This window comes from Platichthys flesus, chromosome 3 (genome assembly GCF_949316205.1).
Source record: "Platichthys flesus chromosome 3, fPlaFle2.1, whole genome shotgun sequence".
In the NCBI taxonomy this organism is placed as follows: domain Eukaryota; kingdom Metazoa; phylum Chordata; class Actinopteri; order Pleuronectiformes; family Pleuronectidae; genus Platichthys; species Platichthys flesus.
Window position 1 is genome coordinate 21,288,051 of NC_084947.1, and position 14,677 is coordinate 21,302,727.

General features: G+C 40.9%; 1 protein-coding gene across 4 annotated transcripts; it reads left to right on the top strand.

The window, feature by feature from the left end:
* The first annotated feature begins 2,349 nt into the window (after positions 1–2,349).
* On the top strand, positions 2,350–14,512 carry chfr (checkpoint with forkhead and ring finger domains, E3 ubiquitin protein ligase). Of its 4 annotated transcripts, none has more exons than XM_062384585.1 (18): positions 2,350–2,492; positions 3,338–3,461; positions 4,751–4,850; positions 5,092–5,201; positions 5,301–5,360; positions 5,432–5,629; positions 6,921–6,983; positions 7,244–7,418; positions 7,562–7,716; positions 7,862–8,021; positions 8,370–8,575; positions 8,787–8,903; positions 9,179–9,262; positions 9,551–9,621; positions 10,260–10,347; positions 10,506–10,613; positions 10,745–10,817; positions 11,240–14,512. In XM_062384585.1, the coding sequence occupies exons 2-18, from the start codon at positions 3,356–3,358 to the stop codon at positions 11,280–11,282; spliced, it is 1,917 nt and encodes a 638-aa protein (XP_062240569.1). In that variant the 5' UTR covers positions 2,350–2,492; positions 3,338–3,355; the 3' UTR covers positions 11,283–14,512. The 4 variants fall into 4 exon arrangements, with proteins under 4 accessions (XP_062240569.1, XP_062240563.1, XP_062240586.1 ...); XM_062384579.1 differs by having other exon boundaries at positions 2,383–2,573; XM_062384602.1 differs by having other exon boundaries at positions 2,383–2,573; positions 8,370–8,569.
* The last annotated feature ends 165 nt before the right edge of the window (positions 14,513–14,677 follow it).

Sequence of the window (14,677 nt, forward strand, 5' to 3'; positions counted from 1 at the left end):
TATATAAAGATGGACGACATAACAGCATTTTCAAAAGTGAAGCCAAAGCCTCTTGATCGCCACCTGGTGTCTGGCTGGGCCTTCCCCATGATAGTGGATGGGATATGGACCAGACGAGGTGGGTGAGAGTATGTGTTGAATGAATTTTTGTCAACAAATGGTTTCGGTTATTTTCATTGGAGTTTATCTCATTGATAATTAATTAATTAATTAATTAATTAATACCTAAACCTTGCAACTGCATTGTTCCCACCTAAATGTATTAAAATTAAAAGGAATTGGGGAAATGCGATTTCAGGGAGCTCTTGGCTGTTGAATACATTTATTTTACACAACTATTGTTTTCACTGTAACAGGTGTAGCCTGGATTTTTTTTTTTTTTTTAAATCATGTGATTTCTTGCTCACATTATCAGATTCAATCAAATTTGATTTGTATCCCAGCAAATCACAACATACTTTACAGCAGTGATTCTCAAACTGTGGGGCCCGCCCCACCGGTGGGGCGTGAAGGCATATCAGGTGGGGCGCGGGACCGGGAGAGGGAAATGTGATGCCGGGTTCCAACCATACACGGAAGCGCGCGGCGCTCAGCGCGGCCCTCAGCGCGGCCCTCAGCGCGGCTCTCAGCGCGGAGCACCGCGCTTCTGTGTATGGTTGGAACCCGGCATCACATTTCCCCCTCCCGGTCCAGCGCCCCACCCCGCTATGCGCGGCACTCAGCGAGGCGCTCAGCGCAGTTCTCTAGCGCACAGCCGCCTGGCTGTTCACGCCGGAAGACTTGACGCCGAAACCATCGGTGCGATGTGAACGGCACAATTGAGTAACAGAAATGGCGCTCGCGCGGCGAGGCGCTTCCGCGTCCGGTGTGAACTGAAGAGGAACAGTTCATTGAGATGACATCTGACTCCAGCCTGAGGCTGAGGTTTACAGCAAAGACACTGAGTGAATTCTGGATTGGCGTGGAGGAATGAAGGAGCATCCACTCATAGGGCAGAGGGTTAGGAGGATTCTGCTTCCCTTTGCCACATCCTATCTCTGTGAGATGGGCTTTTCTGCTGTGGCCTCACTTAAATCAAAGTACAGATCTCGGCTCAATATTGAAAATGATTTAAGAGTGGCATTATCAAGCTTAAAACCCCGTTTTGACAAATTGTGCAGTGTAAAACAGTCTCATTGCAGCCACTGATACAGTTGACAAGACTTGAGTTCTTACATAGTGAGTTGTTTCTGCATGTGTTATTTTTGGTTGAACTTTATCATCTTGGAAACAAAGTGATTGTAATTTAATACATTTTTTCTCCATATTAGAAATAGCACGGACTGATGGAGGAATGTAGTGAAGAATGTCACAAAAAGTTTTAATTGCTTATCAGAAATTCCTGAAAGTGATGTGAAGTTATTGTTCATGTACATGCTATTTAAGTACACAAGTTAAACGTGACAAAGGTATTGCACTATTTTTTGTAAGAAGCACACAGATTGATGTGGCAAAGTAGTGACAAATGTCACAAAAAAAAGTTGTAATTGGTTAGCAGAAATTCCTGAAAGTGATGTGAAGTTAATGTGTATGTTATTTAAAATACGCAAGTTAATCTTGGCCTATTTTCTAATAATTTTGTTAGGGCAGGGAGCGGGTGGGGCATTACAAATATTCTCGCTCATAAGTGGGGCATGACAGAAAAAGTTTGAGAACCACTGCTTTACAGTAAGAAACCAACAACAGTCCATCTGGTAGATTTGAGCGGAGAGAATTGAGCTCAATCACAGTAATAATCATGATAAAAGCACATACATGTCTGTGTGTTGGCCCTGTGTTCTGCTATTGACCAGTTCAGATTGTACAGTTCTCGGGCTTATAGTAGCCTTTCCCTCAACCGGAGATCAGTCATGTTTCTTGAAAACGCAAAGGACTGAATTAAATGGACTTTTAATCTCAATTGTAATCACAAAGTTGTTGTGTTTTGTGATTTGCCGTTGTGATTTGCACCTCAGGGCCACCATACTGCCTAGTTTGGGGTAAAGCCCATTTACAATGATGTGTTTCAGATTCCGTTTTGTAATATAGTTTAAACGATTCAATTTCAAAAGATGTCACTCAACCTAAATTCCAATTCACTGAGCAGTTGAAATGAAGTTATAACATATTAAGTTCCCAGTGACACATAATTCTTCCCATAGGTGAGAGTCCAACAGTGAATCTGTGTTTCACTTTCGTTATGTCCCTGCATTAATACAGTGATGGCAGCTGACATGAGAGCCTGCAGACATGTCCTCACACACGTTGTGGTTTCAGTTTGAGTCTGAGCCATGGTCTTCGCTGGGAGGATGACATGACATGAACTTTTCTCCACAGGCTCCTCTGCCCCTCCTCCATCAGCTGATGCGTATTGTCAGCCCTGGCAGGAAGTGCGTCTGAGCGTTTCTCTGGCACATGAGGAAGCCAAGCTGCTCTATTCTCAGCCAACTCATCAACAAACTCGTCCCGTGACGGTAAACGAACAGTTCCTCACATGAGAGAGTCGTCACGTCACCGGGGGGTTTCTCTACGTGTTCTCTTAGCTGCGAGCTACGGTGGGTTGCTAATGTTAGCTTTCGCGTTAGCTTCGTGTTATTATTGAGCGAAGTTGCGCGTGTTGACAATAACTGTTGTAATATGAATCGAGACGAGACGGTGGAGCACACCGAGGGCTGGCAGCCGAGAGGAGAGCAGGTTTGACCAGGTGGCCTCACGGTAAAGTCCGCTGCTGACGCTGGATAGCTAGTAAACCCAGAGAAACCGAGCGTAGCGACGTCTGGTTAGCAGATTGTGCCTTAGAGGGATCTTTACCAAACCTCGCTGGAAACTCACCCAGTTGTATGTCTTCCTGGTTGATGTGCTCGGTGTATGCGCACGATAACTTTGCACATAATCGTCCATGGCTCCATAAGCTGCACTCGTCAATTCGGCTCAGGTTATGCATGAAATATCCTTTAGAAATTGATTTTTTTTAAAGCGATTTCAAACTCATAACAATCCGTGTACATGTAAAAAGTTATACTGTGTGTTTGCTGAAGAAACATTAAACAATAACGTTAATACAATTTCAGTGTAGTGAATCTAATACAGAACGTTAGAATGGATGAATGATTTAAAATGAAGTAAACATATAATGTGTAAACGGTGTTTTGACTTTGAATGTCAGAGTTGTGTAGCCAGTTTGGCATCATTCATCAGAGCCAATCTTGCGACGCAAACACTTTCAAAACATGGCGCTGAGGATTCATTTCATTTTGTCTGGCACATAATTATCGATGGTTGCTTATTCAAACCGTCCTTTTCTCATCATTTCTTCCAGGAACAAAAGCATCAGGTGATGGACAGTTGTGGGAGAGGACGACCATGGGGGAAGCTGGTCAAAGTGGACTCCAGTGAGACGGTGCTGCTTTTCAACAGGGAATGCACAGTTGGCAGGAAAAAGGGTCAGATACTTTGTTTCTTTGATGGAATTAATGAATGATGGAACTAACTAAAAAGATAAATAAGAATCTTGTTTTATTATAAAACATTTCACATTCTATCCTTTAAAAAAAGCTCAAAATGTGGTATACCTCCTAACAAAAGACAAGCCTGTCTGTGGTGCAGACATTGCTGTCAGTGTCTGGAGCCTTTAAAACCTCCCCCTTGAAAACACAAAGCTTTTTTAGTGCACCAAACTTAGACGGCCCCTTGGGATGACAACAAAAGACGTCCATTGAGAACATGTGTGCGGAATATTAAGTAGATTTTTTCTGTATGGGTTTTGCTTAAGAAAAGGTCTAGGCCTATATTTCCCCCTGTGTCTGCTTTGTTGAGGACTTTTGGGGTCTACTTGTTTGCATTGCAAAGCAATAGTTTTAATTGGTTAGTCTATGTCTGGGCATTCATGGCTGTAAAAAAAAACCTGACGCAACATGCTTTTAGGTGAATCTTAATAGCATGAGGTTGAATTTTCGATGTAGTGATATGGAGAAGTTTGGTCAGAGATGGAAATACTGAAATTAATATAAAAACATGTCATGATCTTTAATGGAAAGATTTATGTACCACTATACTCACAGCGAGGTACAGAACAAAAAAACATTCAGATAAAAAAAATGATGTATTGATATACGAGAATTAAGTCATAATTGAATGAGAAACTAGTTGTAATATTTCAAAAATAAAGAAAAAAATGTTTGGGGGGAAATGAGCAGCAAGGAGAACATCGCCAGCATTCCAGTTCTTCTAAATAAAAAATGTTGATTACCAATCTCATTGTTTCTCAAGAAATAGTGAAATATCTTTGAATATCAAGTAGATGTAACCAAAGATAATCTCTCAGGCGAACCACTAACACTTTTTCTCCTCCAAAAAAGATGCAACCTCCTCCAAACCTGTTTGAGTAGACACAATTCTATACTTATCCTTACTTTGGATAAGTATGGTAATGCGGTACTAATGTAACAAAAGATTTTTGAAGAAGAAAGTATTATTATTTTGTGAAATTTATACTAAAATATAGCTTCAGGAAACAGCTTGATTTCCATGATTTTACGCTTGTAATTTATAATTTACAACTTAACTCTAAATATTATGAATCTATTTCAATTCTGACTTATTTCTAGAATACTCAGATTTCCCCCCTTAAAGTGGCCCTTTACTCATCCTTGAGTAGCTCCTGTCTTGGGGAGCTTCAGTAACCTGTCAAATGTCCATTCTGTGTTCTCATGGTGTTTTGTTGTGTTGCCAGGATGTTATCTGTCATTTCCAGCCAGCAAACTGGTGTCAGGGGAGCATTGCAAGATTGTGCAAGATGAGAGCTCCGGCCTGGTGTGGCTCGAAGACATGAGGTAGTGTACACTGATTGTTAACCCATCATTTCCCATAAACGGTCAGTTCAGATATTATTGCATGTATCATGAGTTAACTCCCAAATTAATGCTCTACTCAAACTGTGTGAAGGAATACTTGAAACGTTTGGAAGAGAGCTTGTATTTTAACAGCTGGTCAGGTGTGTGTACTTGTCCTTTCATGAAGCAAACTCAACAAACCATCACAATGACACATGATTGCACTTCTGTTTGTGAGCAGCACGAATGGCACAGTGATCAACATGTCCAAACTGGTGAAGAAGCAAACTCACATGCTGCAGAACGGTGATGTCATCTACTTTGTCTATAGGAAAAGTGAACCAGAGCAAAGTGAGTTGTTCACATTTTTTTGCCGTGATAATAACAATACGGTTTATATGAATTCATAAGAAGCTAAGTTGGACCACTTTCTCTCTTTTCACCCTGTAGACATCGCCTATGTTTACCACTCTATCAAAACGGAGCAATCTATTTCAGAACCTTGTTATGGTAAGTAGATTGATGGTTTATTTTGTCCAGGTCATTCACCTTTTATTAACCCCTCTGTTTGTGTACTTCAGACGTGGAGAGACCAGCCCACAGTCCGGCTCCTGTCCCAGCTTCAGACATGTCGCTCTCCGTGGAGCCTGTGATGCTCTCAAAGGCTCCTTGTGATCCGACTCAGGAGGAACCTCAACCCTCCACCTCAACTTCCCACTTCTGCATCGAGAGCCCCCTCATTTCTGGTCTCATGGCGACCACAGCCTCTCCTGCCTTTGGTAAGTTCATTTAAATATGGGTTGATAAGACCTTAAAATAACGTCATGATATGACAAAGAATGTAATGTATGAAATGGAATTGGTATACATATTTATAACTGTAACAACAAAGTATCATCTGTGTGGTCAGATTAGATACGTTTATATGGACAACAATATCCCAATATGAACCAGATTAAATAATAGTCTGAAACAGTACTTTCTGATTACCTTAACCTAAATGAGGTCATGCTCAGAAAAATAAATAATCAAATCAAGACTTGGAGTACTCCAAACATTGCATTAGGTAGGTGTGTTTTAGCAAAACTTCCAAATGGTGATATTTTCCATAGGGACAGGCGTATGACCTAGTTGTTGAAATATTGATTTGACCTATAATCACACTATAATGCTTATTATAACATGGATATGAATGGAATATATAAGCCTGGAGTAATGTTGTCAATAGTCAGATTTCTTGTGTCCATGAATTAGCTGGATGTTAAAGGAGCAGACAGAGAGGTGGTGTCTTTTATAAACATGGTTCGCTGGCGTGTTCTCACACTATCTTCAGCATGGCTTCTATCTGACTTTGCCAACCAAATCCCAACTATGATTGTGACTAAATGAGTCAGTTATACCACCTCCCCCAACTTTTAGAAACTTAGAAAGTAAAAAGAAACGCTGCTCTGATTAATCGGCCACAAAGTGAACGTACCATGAGATCCAATTTGGCAGAGTCAGATCCTGGCACCGACTGGCCTCGTGGTCAATACAGGTACCAGATGATGGAGTAAATGGCCTTTGTTGTGGGTTTTAGTGCCTGTGCTCTTATTCTCTCAACATTGTGTTATCAAGCTGCTTTCAAAGCACATAAGTAGCTTCTTTTGTGGAACTAGCACTTCCGTTCACTCTCAGCATTGTGTGTTGCTGCTATACGTAAACTTAATAAAAATACATGTAACACGATTAAAATAAATAAGTATTCAACTTGGTGGTAGTGTTATTTTAATTGCAAGGTGGTCTTAGGTGTTGGACAGAGCAGACCAGTGCTGCTGTCAGGAGTAAGGAAAGTACAAAATGATTACAAACAGGCATAATCTGTTTCTCTATGGTGCACAATACTGTTCCGAGAACTCACTTCCACTTTAGTGATGTTCTAATTGATGCCTGCCTTTCAGCTTTAACTGGTCCAGCACTGCTTGTATTTATGTCCTAATGTCACACAAATGTCATGAACCACATTATATGAATCATTCCAAGTCTGATCTGTTTCAACTGATTTGTTGTTGTTTCTATTTTTTTCATCAGGCCCTGCTAAAGAAGATATGGACTATATGGAGCCGGAAAGAAAAAGGCGGAAAAAAGATGACGGTTAGCAATGGGACTGAATGAAGCACCTGGATTCTATGATGAAGATTTTGTACCAATACTTTCTTCCATATAGTGTATATCTCCGAATGTGTGCAATTTGATTGAGTTTAAGGTGACCTTGTCAGACGAGAGTGTCTTTCCAGTTAACAGTAGTTTTACATATTCTGAGAGCTTTTGTCAGATTCAATTCCAGACCTTATTCTTTACACCAGCCTTAAGCCGAGCCTGGAGGGTGTAATATACACTATTTGTGTTTACAGATAACGGTTATGATTCACCTTCGCCACAAACCTCCAGTGCAGAAGTCATCGCTGCAGCTAAGGGAAGTCGTGGGAGTCTTTTACCCAAACCACCAGTGGAAGGGGCTAAAACTGACAAGATGGAGGAGACTCTGACATGTGTTATTTGCCAGGACCTGCTGCATGACTGTGTCAGGTAAGATCTCAAGGGCTGTGATACCCAAGTTTAGGGATTTTTCCCCCACTTTGTGGTCTTGCAAGGTACTTTGGATACTCATGCACATTCATCAAGTGTAAAAAGAGATTGAGTTGAATACTCAAAGTCTGGTTTTGCTTCAGTTTGCAGCCTTGCATGCATGTCTTCTGTGCTGCCTGCTACTCGGGCTGGATGGAGCGTTCTTCCCTTTGCCCCACCTGCCGATGCCGTGTGGAGAGGATTCGTAAGAACCACATCCTCAACAACCTTGTGGAGGCCTACCTCATCCAGCACCCAGGTTTGAAAAGATCAAGATATATTTGAATCGTGATACATTAGCACTTAACTGTGTGTAAGCAAGATCTACTTATTTTATTTAATATCCCCAAAATGTGAGCAGATATTGATTTGTTTGTGTTGATGTGCACCTTTTTGTCCCAAAGAAAAGGGTCGCAGTGAGGAGGATCTGAAGAGCATGGAAAGCCGTAACAAGATAACTCAGGACATGTTGCAGCCAAAAGTGGAGCGCCACTTCTCTGATGAGGAGGGCTCAGATTACCTCCTTGAGCTCTCTGACAACGACAGTGACTCTTCAGACTTTAGGTAAAAGGTCTTGCAGTTTGCATTTGTTGGAAACTTATATATGTATATTTCTGACACATTTTAGAGGACATGATTAACCATCTATGGAAAACATAAGTAAATGTCTATATATATTCAGTGCTTTGAGATAATGATGCTGTTATGATTTGGTGATATACAGGTAAAAATGTATTGAATAACTGTGCAGTAGGTTAACTTAAAAAAACACTTAAAAAAATGAAAACCATCAACCTCATAAAAACATTGTGACATGAAAATAATAAGTCATCAATGTTGGAAGACAGTTTTTTTTCATGTTTTGTTTTTTCTCGGTGTGATTATTTTTTTATTTTGTGTTTTGGACTCCAGTCAGCCTCTACTGATGTGCAGACAGTGCCCCGGCTACAGGAGGGAGGTCAGCCAGGTGCTGTTTGCTACAGGTTCAAACTACTGGTTCCCTGGTCTGTCCGCTCCGCCACCTGTACCTGCTCCACCAACACCAGCAAATGAAGAAGACTCTGCAAAGTCCACATGGGAGCAGCCCTCAACATCCTCTGATGACCCCTCTGGTGATTGTGAGCATAGATTAGATAGGAAGGTTACTAGTTAAAGTTGAACTGTTTTCTCACATTTGCAGGATATGCCATGCTGTTATACTTTTAATACCAAAAAACTAGAATTGCTGTGTGCAATTTAAACAAAACCACTGTAGCAACACTGTAAATATCCTCCTGGCCTCCATCAGGTCGTGTGTAAAACCTTTATCTGCCCCCTTCCTGTCTGCAGCTCCACCGGAGTACTGCTGCCCCCCTCAGGGCTGCCATCTCATCTGCACCTGCTGCCTCCAGCCAATGCCAGACAGACGGGCAGAGCTGAACAGCCAGCAGGTTGCCGCTCAACAATGTGAGTGCCTTCCGAACATGTTAGTCCCTCTGCACAAAAACAAACCGATATAAAAATATACTGTCAGGCAGAAAACTACATGTAACTAAAGAGACAGATGAAGGAGTTTATGTAGGAAACTAGAAATCAGTCCGTGCAGTAAATTGTGTCACGCTCTAACATGTATTTAATTTGCATACTTTGAGGTATGCAAAAATCTGAGATAATAAAGTATAACTTTTTTGCACAAACTCCATTCTGTAACCCTGGATGCATGATGTGTTGTGTGCTGGCAGGTATGCTGTGCCAGAGACACTTCTGTCACATGTACTGGGGCTGCCAGAGGATTGGCTGTCAGGGCTGTCTGGCTCGATTCAGTGGTATGTATGTGTTTGAGCAAAACAGCCTCGGGGGGGATCTCAAACTCTTCCCTTATGGCTGGTTGGTAGGTTGGGAGCAGTGTGGGATTGTTTTGGCTGTTACCAATATAACTTTTAATTGAGGTGCAGATTGTGTGCTTCTACATTAATCTATCATTTTGACAATTGTCATGAAATTAAAATGTCCCAAAGATGTTTAACCTCAGCAGCTACTAAACCTAATAGAATATTTTATGAGTTGTAGTTTGCTAAATGTTCTGCAATAAAAATTCAGTGCTTTTTTTCCAGAGCTTAATTTGACGGACAAATGTTTGGATGGAGTGCTTAACAACAACAACTATGAGTCAGAGATCCTCCAGGTAAGAGGGACTTCATGGGAAATATGTTCTTGTTATTCACCATTTTTGTATTTATTTGTATATTACTTGTGTAAGTCATTTGTTAATGCTATTTGTGTCCTTGATGGTTGATTCAACTGCAAATAAAACGGTTTCATATTTGCGCCTCATTACTGTGCAAGCAATTTGAGATTTGAGCACGGAAAAATATTTTTTGAAAGCACATTACTCACAGATTGAAGATAAATGATACGCAAGTAAATAATAGTAATTTCATTCGAGCAAACAAAATCCTGTGCGCTTATTATTGTCCATATAAATGTGCAATAATAAAACTCTTGTGCTGCACACACACTCACCCTGTCACAACATTACATTTGTGCCACTAAATTGACCAATTGTGTAAAATTACCAATAGAAAAAAATTCACACCTAACAGGAATAATATGCTCATTTAAGAATGTGTAGCCACTAAACTGCTTTTGCTACTGTTAGGTAAACACTATCTCCAGATGCCAAGTTCACCACCTAAAGCTTCTCTCCAAAACTGCAGAGTGCACTTACACGCTAAGACTGTAACATGCTTGAAGTGCATGTCTGCACATACCGTCATACGTGGTGATAAGATGCTTTTGTGTGTGTTTCCTTGCCTCCACCAGAACTACTTGTCTTCGCGAGGGAAGTCATGGAGAGATCTTCTTCAGGAGGCTCTGCAGGGTTTACAGCAAGCCAACTACGGTCTGACAGGTGAGCTCAACACACGTTCATTAATAAGTAGTGGATGTTGATACAGAAACCATTGGGAGATCTACAGTATGTGTCTCATTCACTGCCATGGAGCACGCACAATGTGGCTGAACTAGGTTCCGATTTGCAACAGACACTGATGACTTTCTGACTTTCAGATTGCCGCATCACTGCAAACACCGTCACGTGCTTCTGCTGCGGCCTGCGATCGTTCAAGGAGCTGGCCTACAAGTACAGACAGAACATCCCTCTTTCTGAACTGCCAGGTCAGACACAACAAGATCCCTTTTTGAAGGCTTTTTAGGAAACGTTTACGTTTGGGCTTTGGTAATTTTAAAGATTTTCACCGAAACATCGTCTTACCCTTATATTGACTTCTCCTGATTTTCCTCCTCAGCTGCTGTAGCATCCCGCCCCGACTGTTACTGGGGGCGCAACTGTCGTACGCAGGTGAAGGCTCATCATGCAATGTGAGTCTTATTGGATACAAAACACCACATAAATGCACTCACAGCAAATCTGCCCTCGGGTGGGTACATAGAACAAACATTTAGTTACAGTGAAGCATTATAAGCGATCTCTGTCTCCACTGCAACTGTGTCCTTGTTCCCTTACGGGTTTAAAAACTTGCATTGTATTCAGGTATTTCAGGGTTTTGTTTTTCCCTGAGCTGAATGACTGAATCACTTTGGATTTCGTCTTTACTGTTTTATTTATTTAACAGCCATCTCTATGCATGTAGTTTGTTCATTTTACCACTAGAAGGAGTCCTTGTATAAACATGGTCTTGTATTTTCTCCTTCTCCATCTTAAAGCGCTGTCTAACCACATTTCTTTGATTTGATTCTCTGACCTAACTGGTAAGGTCTCTTCTCTTTTGTTTTCATTTCAGGAAATTCAACCACATTTGTGAGCAGACACGTTTCAAGAACTGAGGCAGAAGAGTGGTTTGTCTCCTCCGTGTCAAATGTACTGATCATCTCACACAGTGGTCATGAGACACGATCTTGTTAAGTTTTTGTTATGTCCATCGTAGCCTTCCTGCCATTATGCAATAAATGAATGCAGAAATTACAATCAGTATACATTTACAATAGTGAAAAGTTTGAAATAATGCTATGCACAAATTCTACTTTGACAACTAAAGTTTAGCTTCAAGATATTCAGACCTGGGTATTTGCATTTAGCAGCAGCCCTCATTTATACTCTGATCATGTCTCTGTGGCTCATGCATTTGTCTAGTTCACCCGGTAACAACCACTTTTTGACAGTAGTTTATTTGTTAGGGTGGTTAAAGATGGTAGTGAATTGTACTTCCTGGTATGTCAGGCCTCCAGCCTGTGTGACAAAAATGTTTTCCTCTCAGATAGAGCGATTGAGGCAATCTGTATGGAATAAGGCCATGTGCTGTATGTACACATAAAAATGTTGATATGCATGTTTTATGTTATATCTTTAGTTAGCCTTAGTTATAGGGTCTTAAAGGATCTGATGCATATTTTCTATTTCACCTCAGTGTTTTAACAGGCTTAAGAGATGCAGGGCTTCAAATCGAAAGTCAGTGTTAACATCTGGTGCAGTGAAAGTGAAGTGAAAAATTCTATTAGAGTTATAGTAGTGCACTGTGGCACCACTCTGTGCAGATATGATTCTTAAAGGATCAGGTCTCACCTCTGATGGTTGGTTCCTGTTTTGCAAGAGCAAAAAGCCATGTCAAAGCCCCTCACACAAAGTAGGGTAGATTTATAATCCCATGTGATATTCGTTTAGGATTTCATGTCTGTGGGAAGGGGATCAATGTGTTGTAATGCAGTCAGAGGGCATGGGGGCCTCCTTTGTATGCTTTGCTCTGGATAATCATCTCCGAAGTGATTAAAGTTGTGTAGAAGGGACGTGTTCTTAGAGCCTTGTAGTAGGGCTAAGCCTCCAGGAAATGCAGTTACTCCACACCGGCCCAGGAGTGGAAGAAAATATGCTGCACTCTAAGCAACCACTAACAGTTAATGAGGCTGAATCTGATGGTACTTGTTTTCATATGCAACGTGTTGCAGGTTACACAGTGTCAATACAAACACAAGAGTGTGTTTGGTCATTTGGGTTCTAGTTATATAAGTTGTAACCTACCTTCCATACATTTTGATAGAGGTTTATTCAGATTGTGAGATTTTAGTGGATCAGAGGGTTGGGTTTGAGTGGAAAATTTAAGTTGAATAGAATCATTATCTCTGGTTCCTCAGGTGCACAGAGCTGCTGTTTTGTTGTGTTAAATGCAGGCTAACCATGTTTAAAGGTCCACGGTTCTGTGTCAATGTAAAAGTCTAAGAGCTTGACATGCATGCATCAGTATTGATTTAATTACTACAAATCAGCCTGCAGGGTTTCTCCCTTTTATTACAGTTTTCACTTCAAGAGGCCTTATATACTGAAATACTAGGATAAATATGGGTCTTGATGGTCGCTTGTTTGTTTGTTTTTTTGTTGGTAGAGTCACTGTTAGTGTGTAGAAATACTGGTGAATATGAAGAATAGAGTGAAGAGAAAATGTTCAAATAAGGCCTTGGCTTGCTTTAGTATATTATGTATAGTTTCACACACTAATGTTAATCTTGTTTTTTTAAATGATTTAGTTTACTTTTGCTTAATGTTTCTGTATTGTACAGCTATGAGGGTCTTTGCACATATTTGTCCCACACACATTTAAAGGCCTCTTTTTTAAAGTTTAAGATATGAACCCAAGATCCTGGAGGAGGGGTCTGTGGTGTATGGGTTGTGAATAATCTTGCAAATAACGCAAACCTTTTAATCATGAAGTGTTTCATTCCAAAATCACACATTTGAAATCACACATTTGAAAAATATACTTTACAATGTAAGAGTTTAAGAAAAGTATGTGCTTTTCTGTTATAGTCTTAGTAACATCAGTCATATATGTATACAGTATGTGTTGTTTGGGAATGTAGCTCTTTATTTTCAGTGCAAATCTTACATGGATTTGTGAATGGGCACTTTCCCGGCTTCTGCCTGAGCTCCTTAGTTAATTTGTGGTGTTAGCATGGCGGTGCAGGTGTATTTTGTTGTTTTGTTTCTTGGCCGCCCTCAGCCACAGTGGGTCCATATTGGCATTCCTCAGCAGCTCAGGCCCTCAGCACAAGCCTGGTCGATCCCCCCCGACGGAGTGGCTAGGTTTTAATTACTCCCAACAGGAGATCTGGGCACCCTAAGCCAACAGCAGTTTCAAGCCGCTCCAATCAGGGATTGGCATTAAAGCAGCTTTGGAGGCGTGCTTTGCATTCTCTGTGGGGTCGGACGTGAGGGGTTATGTTGTATGTCGAGGCAAATATTTACTCACCTTGTGTGCAAAAGTCTGGACCAAGCTGCTCAGCAGTAACGGAAAGAGGCAGGTTTCATTCTACCTCAGCACAGCTTCTAGAAAGGTGGAAGACTGAACAGGCATCAGTGTCACATCGGTTCAAAGCTGGCCGTGCATCTCACAGTGCCATGATGAGGATGCCTGAAAACTTTGTAAACAATGCACTACGTGAACTTTTAGTCCACTATAATCCAATTAAATCACTAGAGTAGCACTAGGCACATATATGCAGGAGTTTCAGTTTGAGAATTATGTTTGAGTTTGATCAATGTCTCTTCACCCTGCATCAGCAATGCAACATTTTTTCGTTGAAATGCAAATGGATCTGATCTGCTCTTCTACCATCACAAATTAAGAGATAGCTGTCTGTAGAAATGGACTTGTTTTTGTCATAACGCCAAACTTAATTTAATAATTATGATTGGCTTATTTTATTTCTATTGGATGTTTGAGTTTCACTGTTTGACACAAGAAAGACTTTTCACATTCATCAGTTGAATGGAAAAAGCCTCTCTGTGCGCACCTTTAAATCGGAGTTGTGGGTGTGAGCTGAATTGTGACATCACAAAAGAAGAAGCCAATCGTGATCCAAACCCACCGAGAGAAGTAGTGAAACGTGAAATGAACTGTGTAACGATTCTTCGATTTTCTGTGAATATTCTTTATGTTTTGGGGTCTTTCACCAACAGATGCGACCTCCGGTTCAGTAGGGTCCAGTTTAATAAGGTTTGTCTCTGTAGTGTCACCTAGTGCAAGTGGTGTTCACAAACGCAATAAATCCCAGTTTTCCCTCAATGTCTATTATGCTTGTTTATTTAGTAGGATTACTCCCAACCCCCTGAACGGATTACCATAAAACTCGGTGGAAGGACGTAGTACGAGTCAGGAATCCAATTACGTTTTGGGGCGGATCCATGAAAATGTTAGACGCAGCATTCTTCAACAATGTTGATTTCCCTG

Coding starts and splice junctions, on each gene's coding strand:
- chfr (XM_062384585.1), top strand. CDS start 3,356: ATGGACAGTTGTGGGAGAGGACGACCATGGGGGAAGCTGGTCAAAGTG. Junction 7,717..7,861: donor CTACCTCATCCAGCACCCAG/GTTTGAAAAGAT, acceptor TTTGTCCCAAAG/AAAAGGGTCGCAGTGAGGAG. Junction 8,576..8,786: donor TGATGACCCCTCTGGTGATT/GTGAGCATAGAT, acceptor TCCTGTCTGCAG/CTCCACCGGAGTACTGCTGC.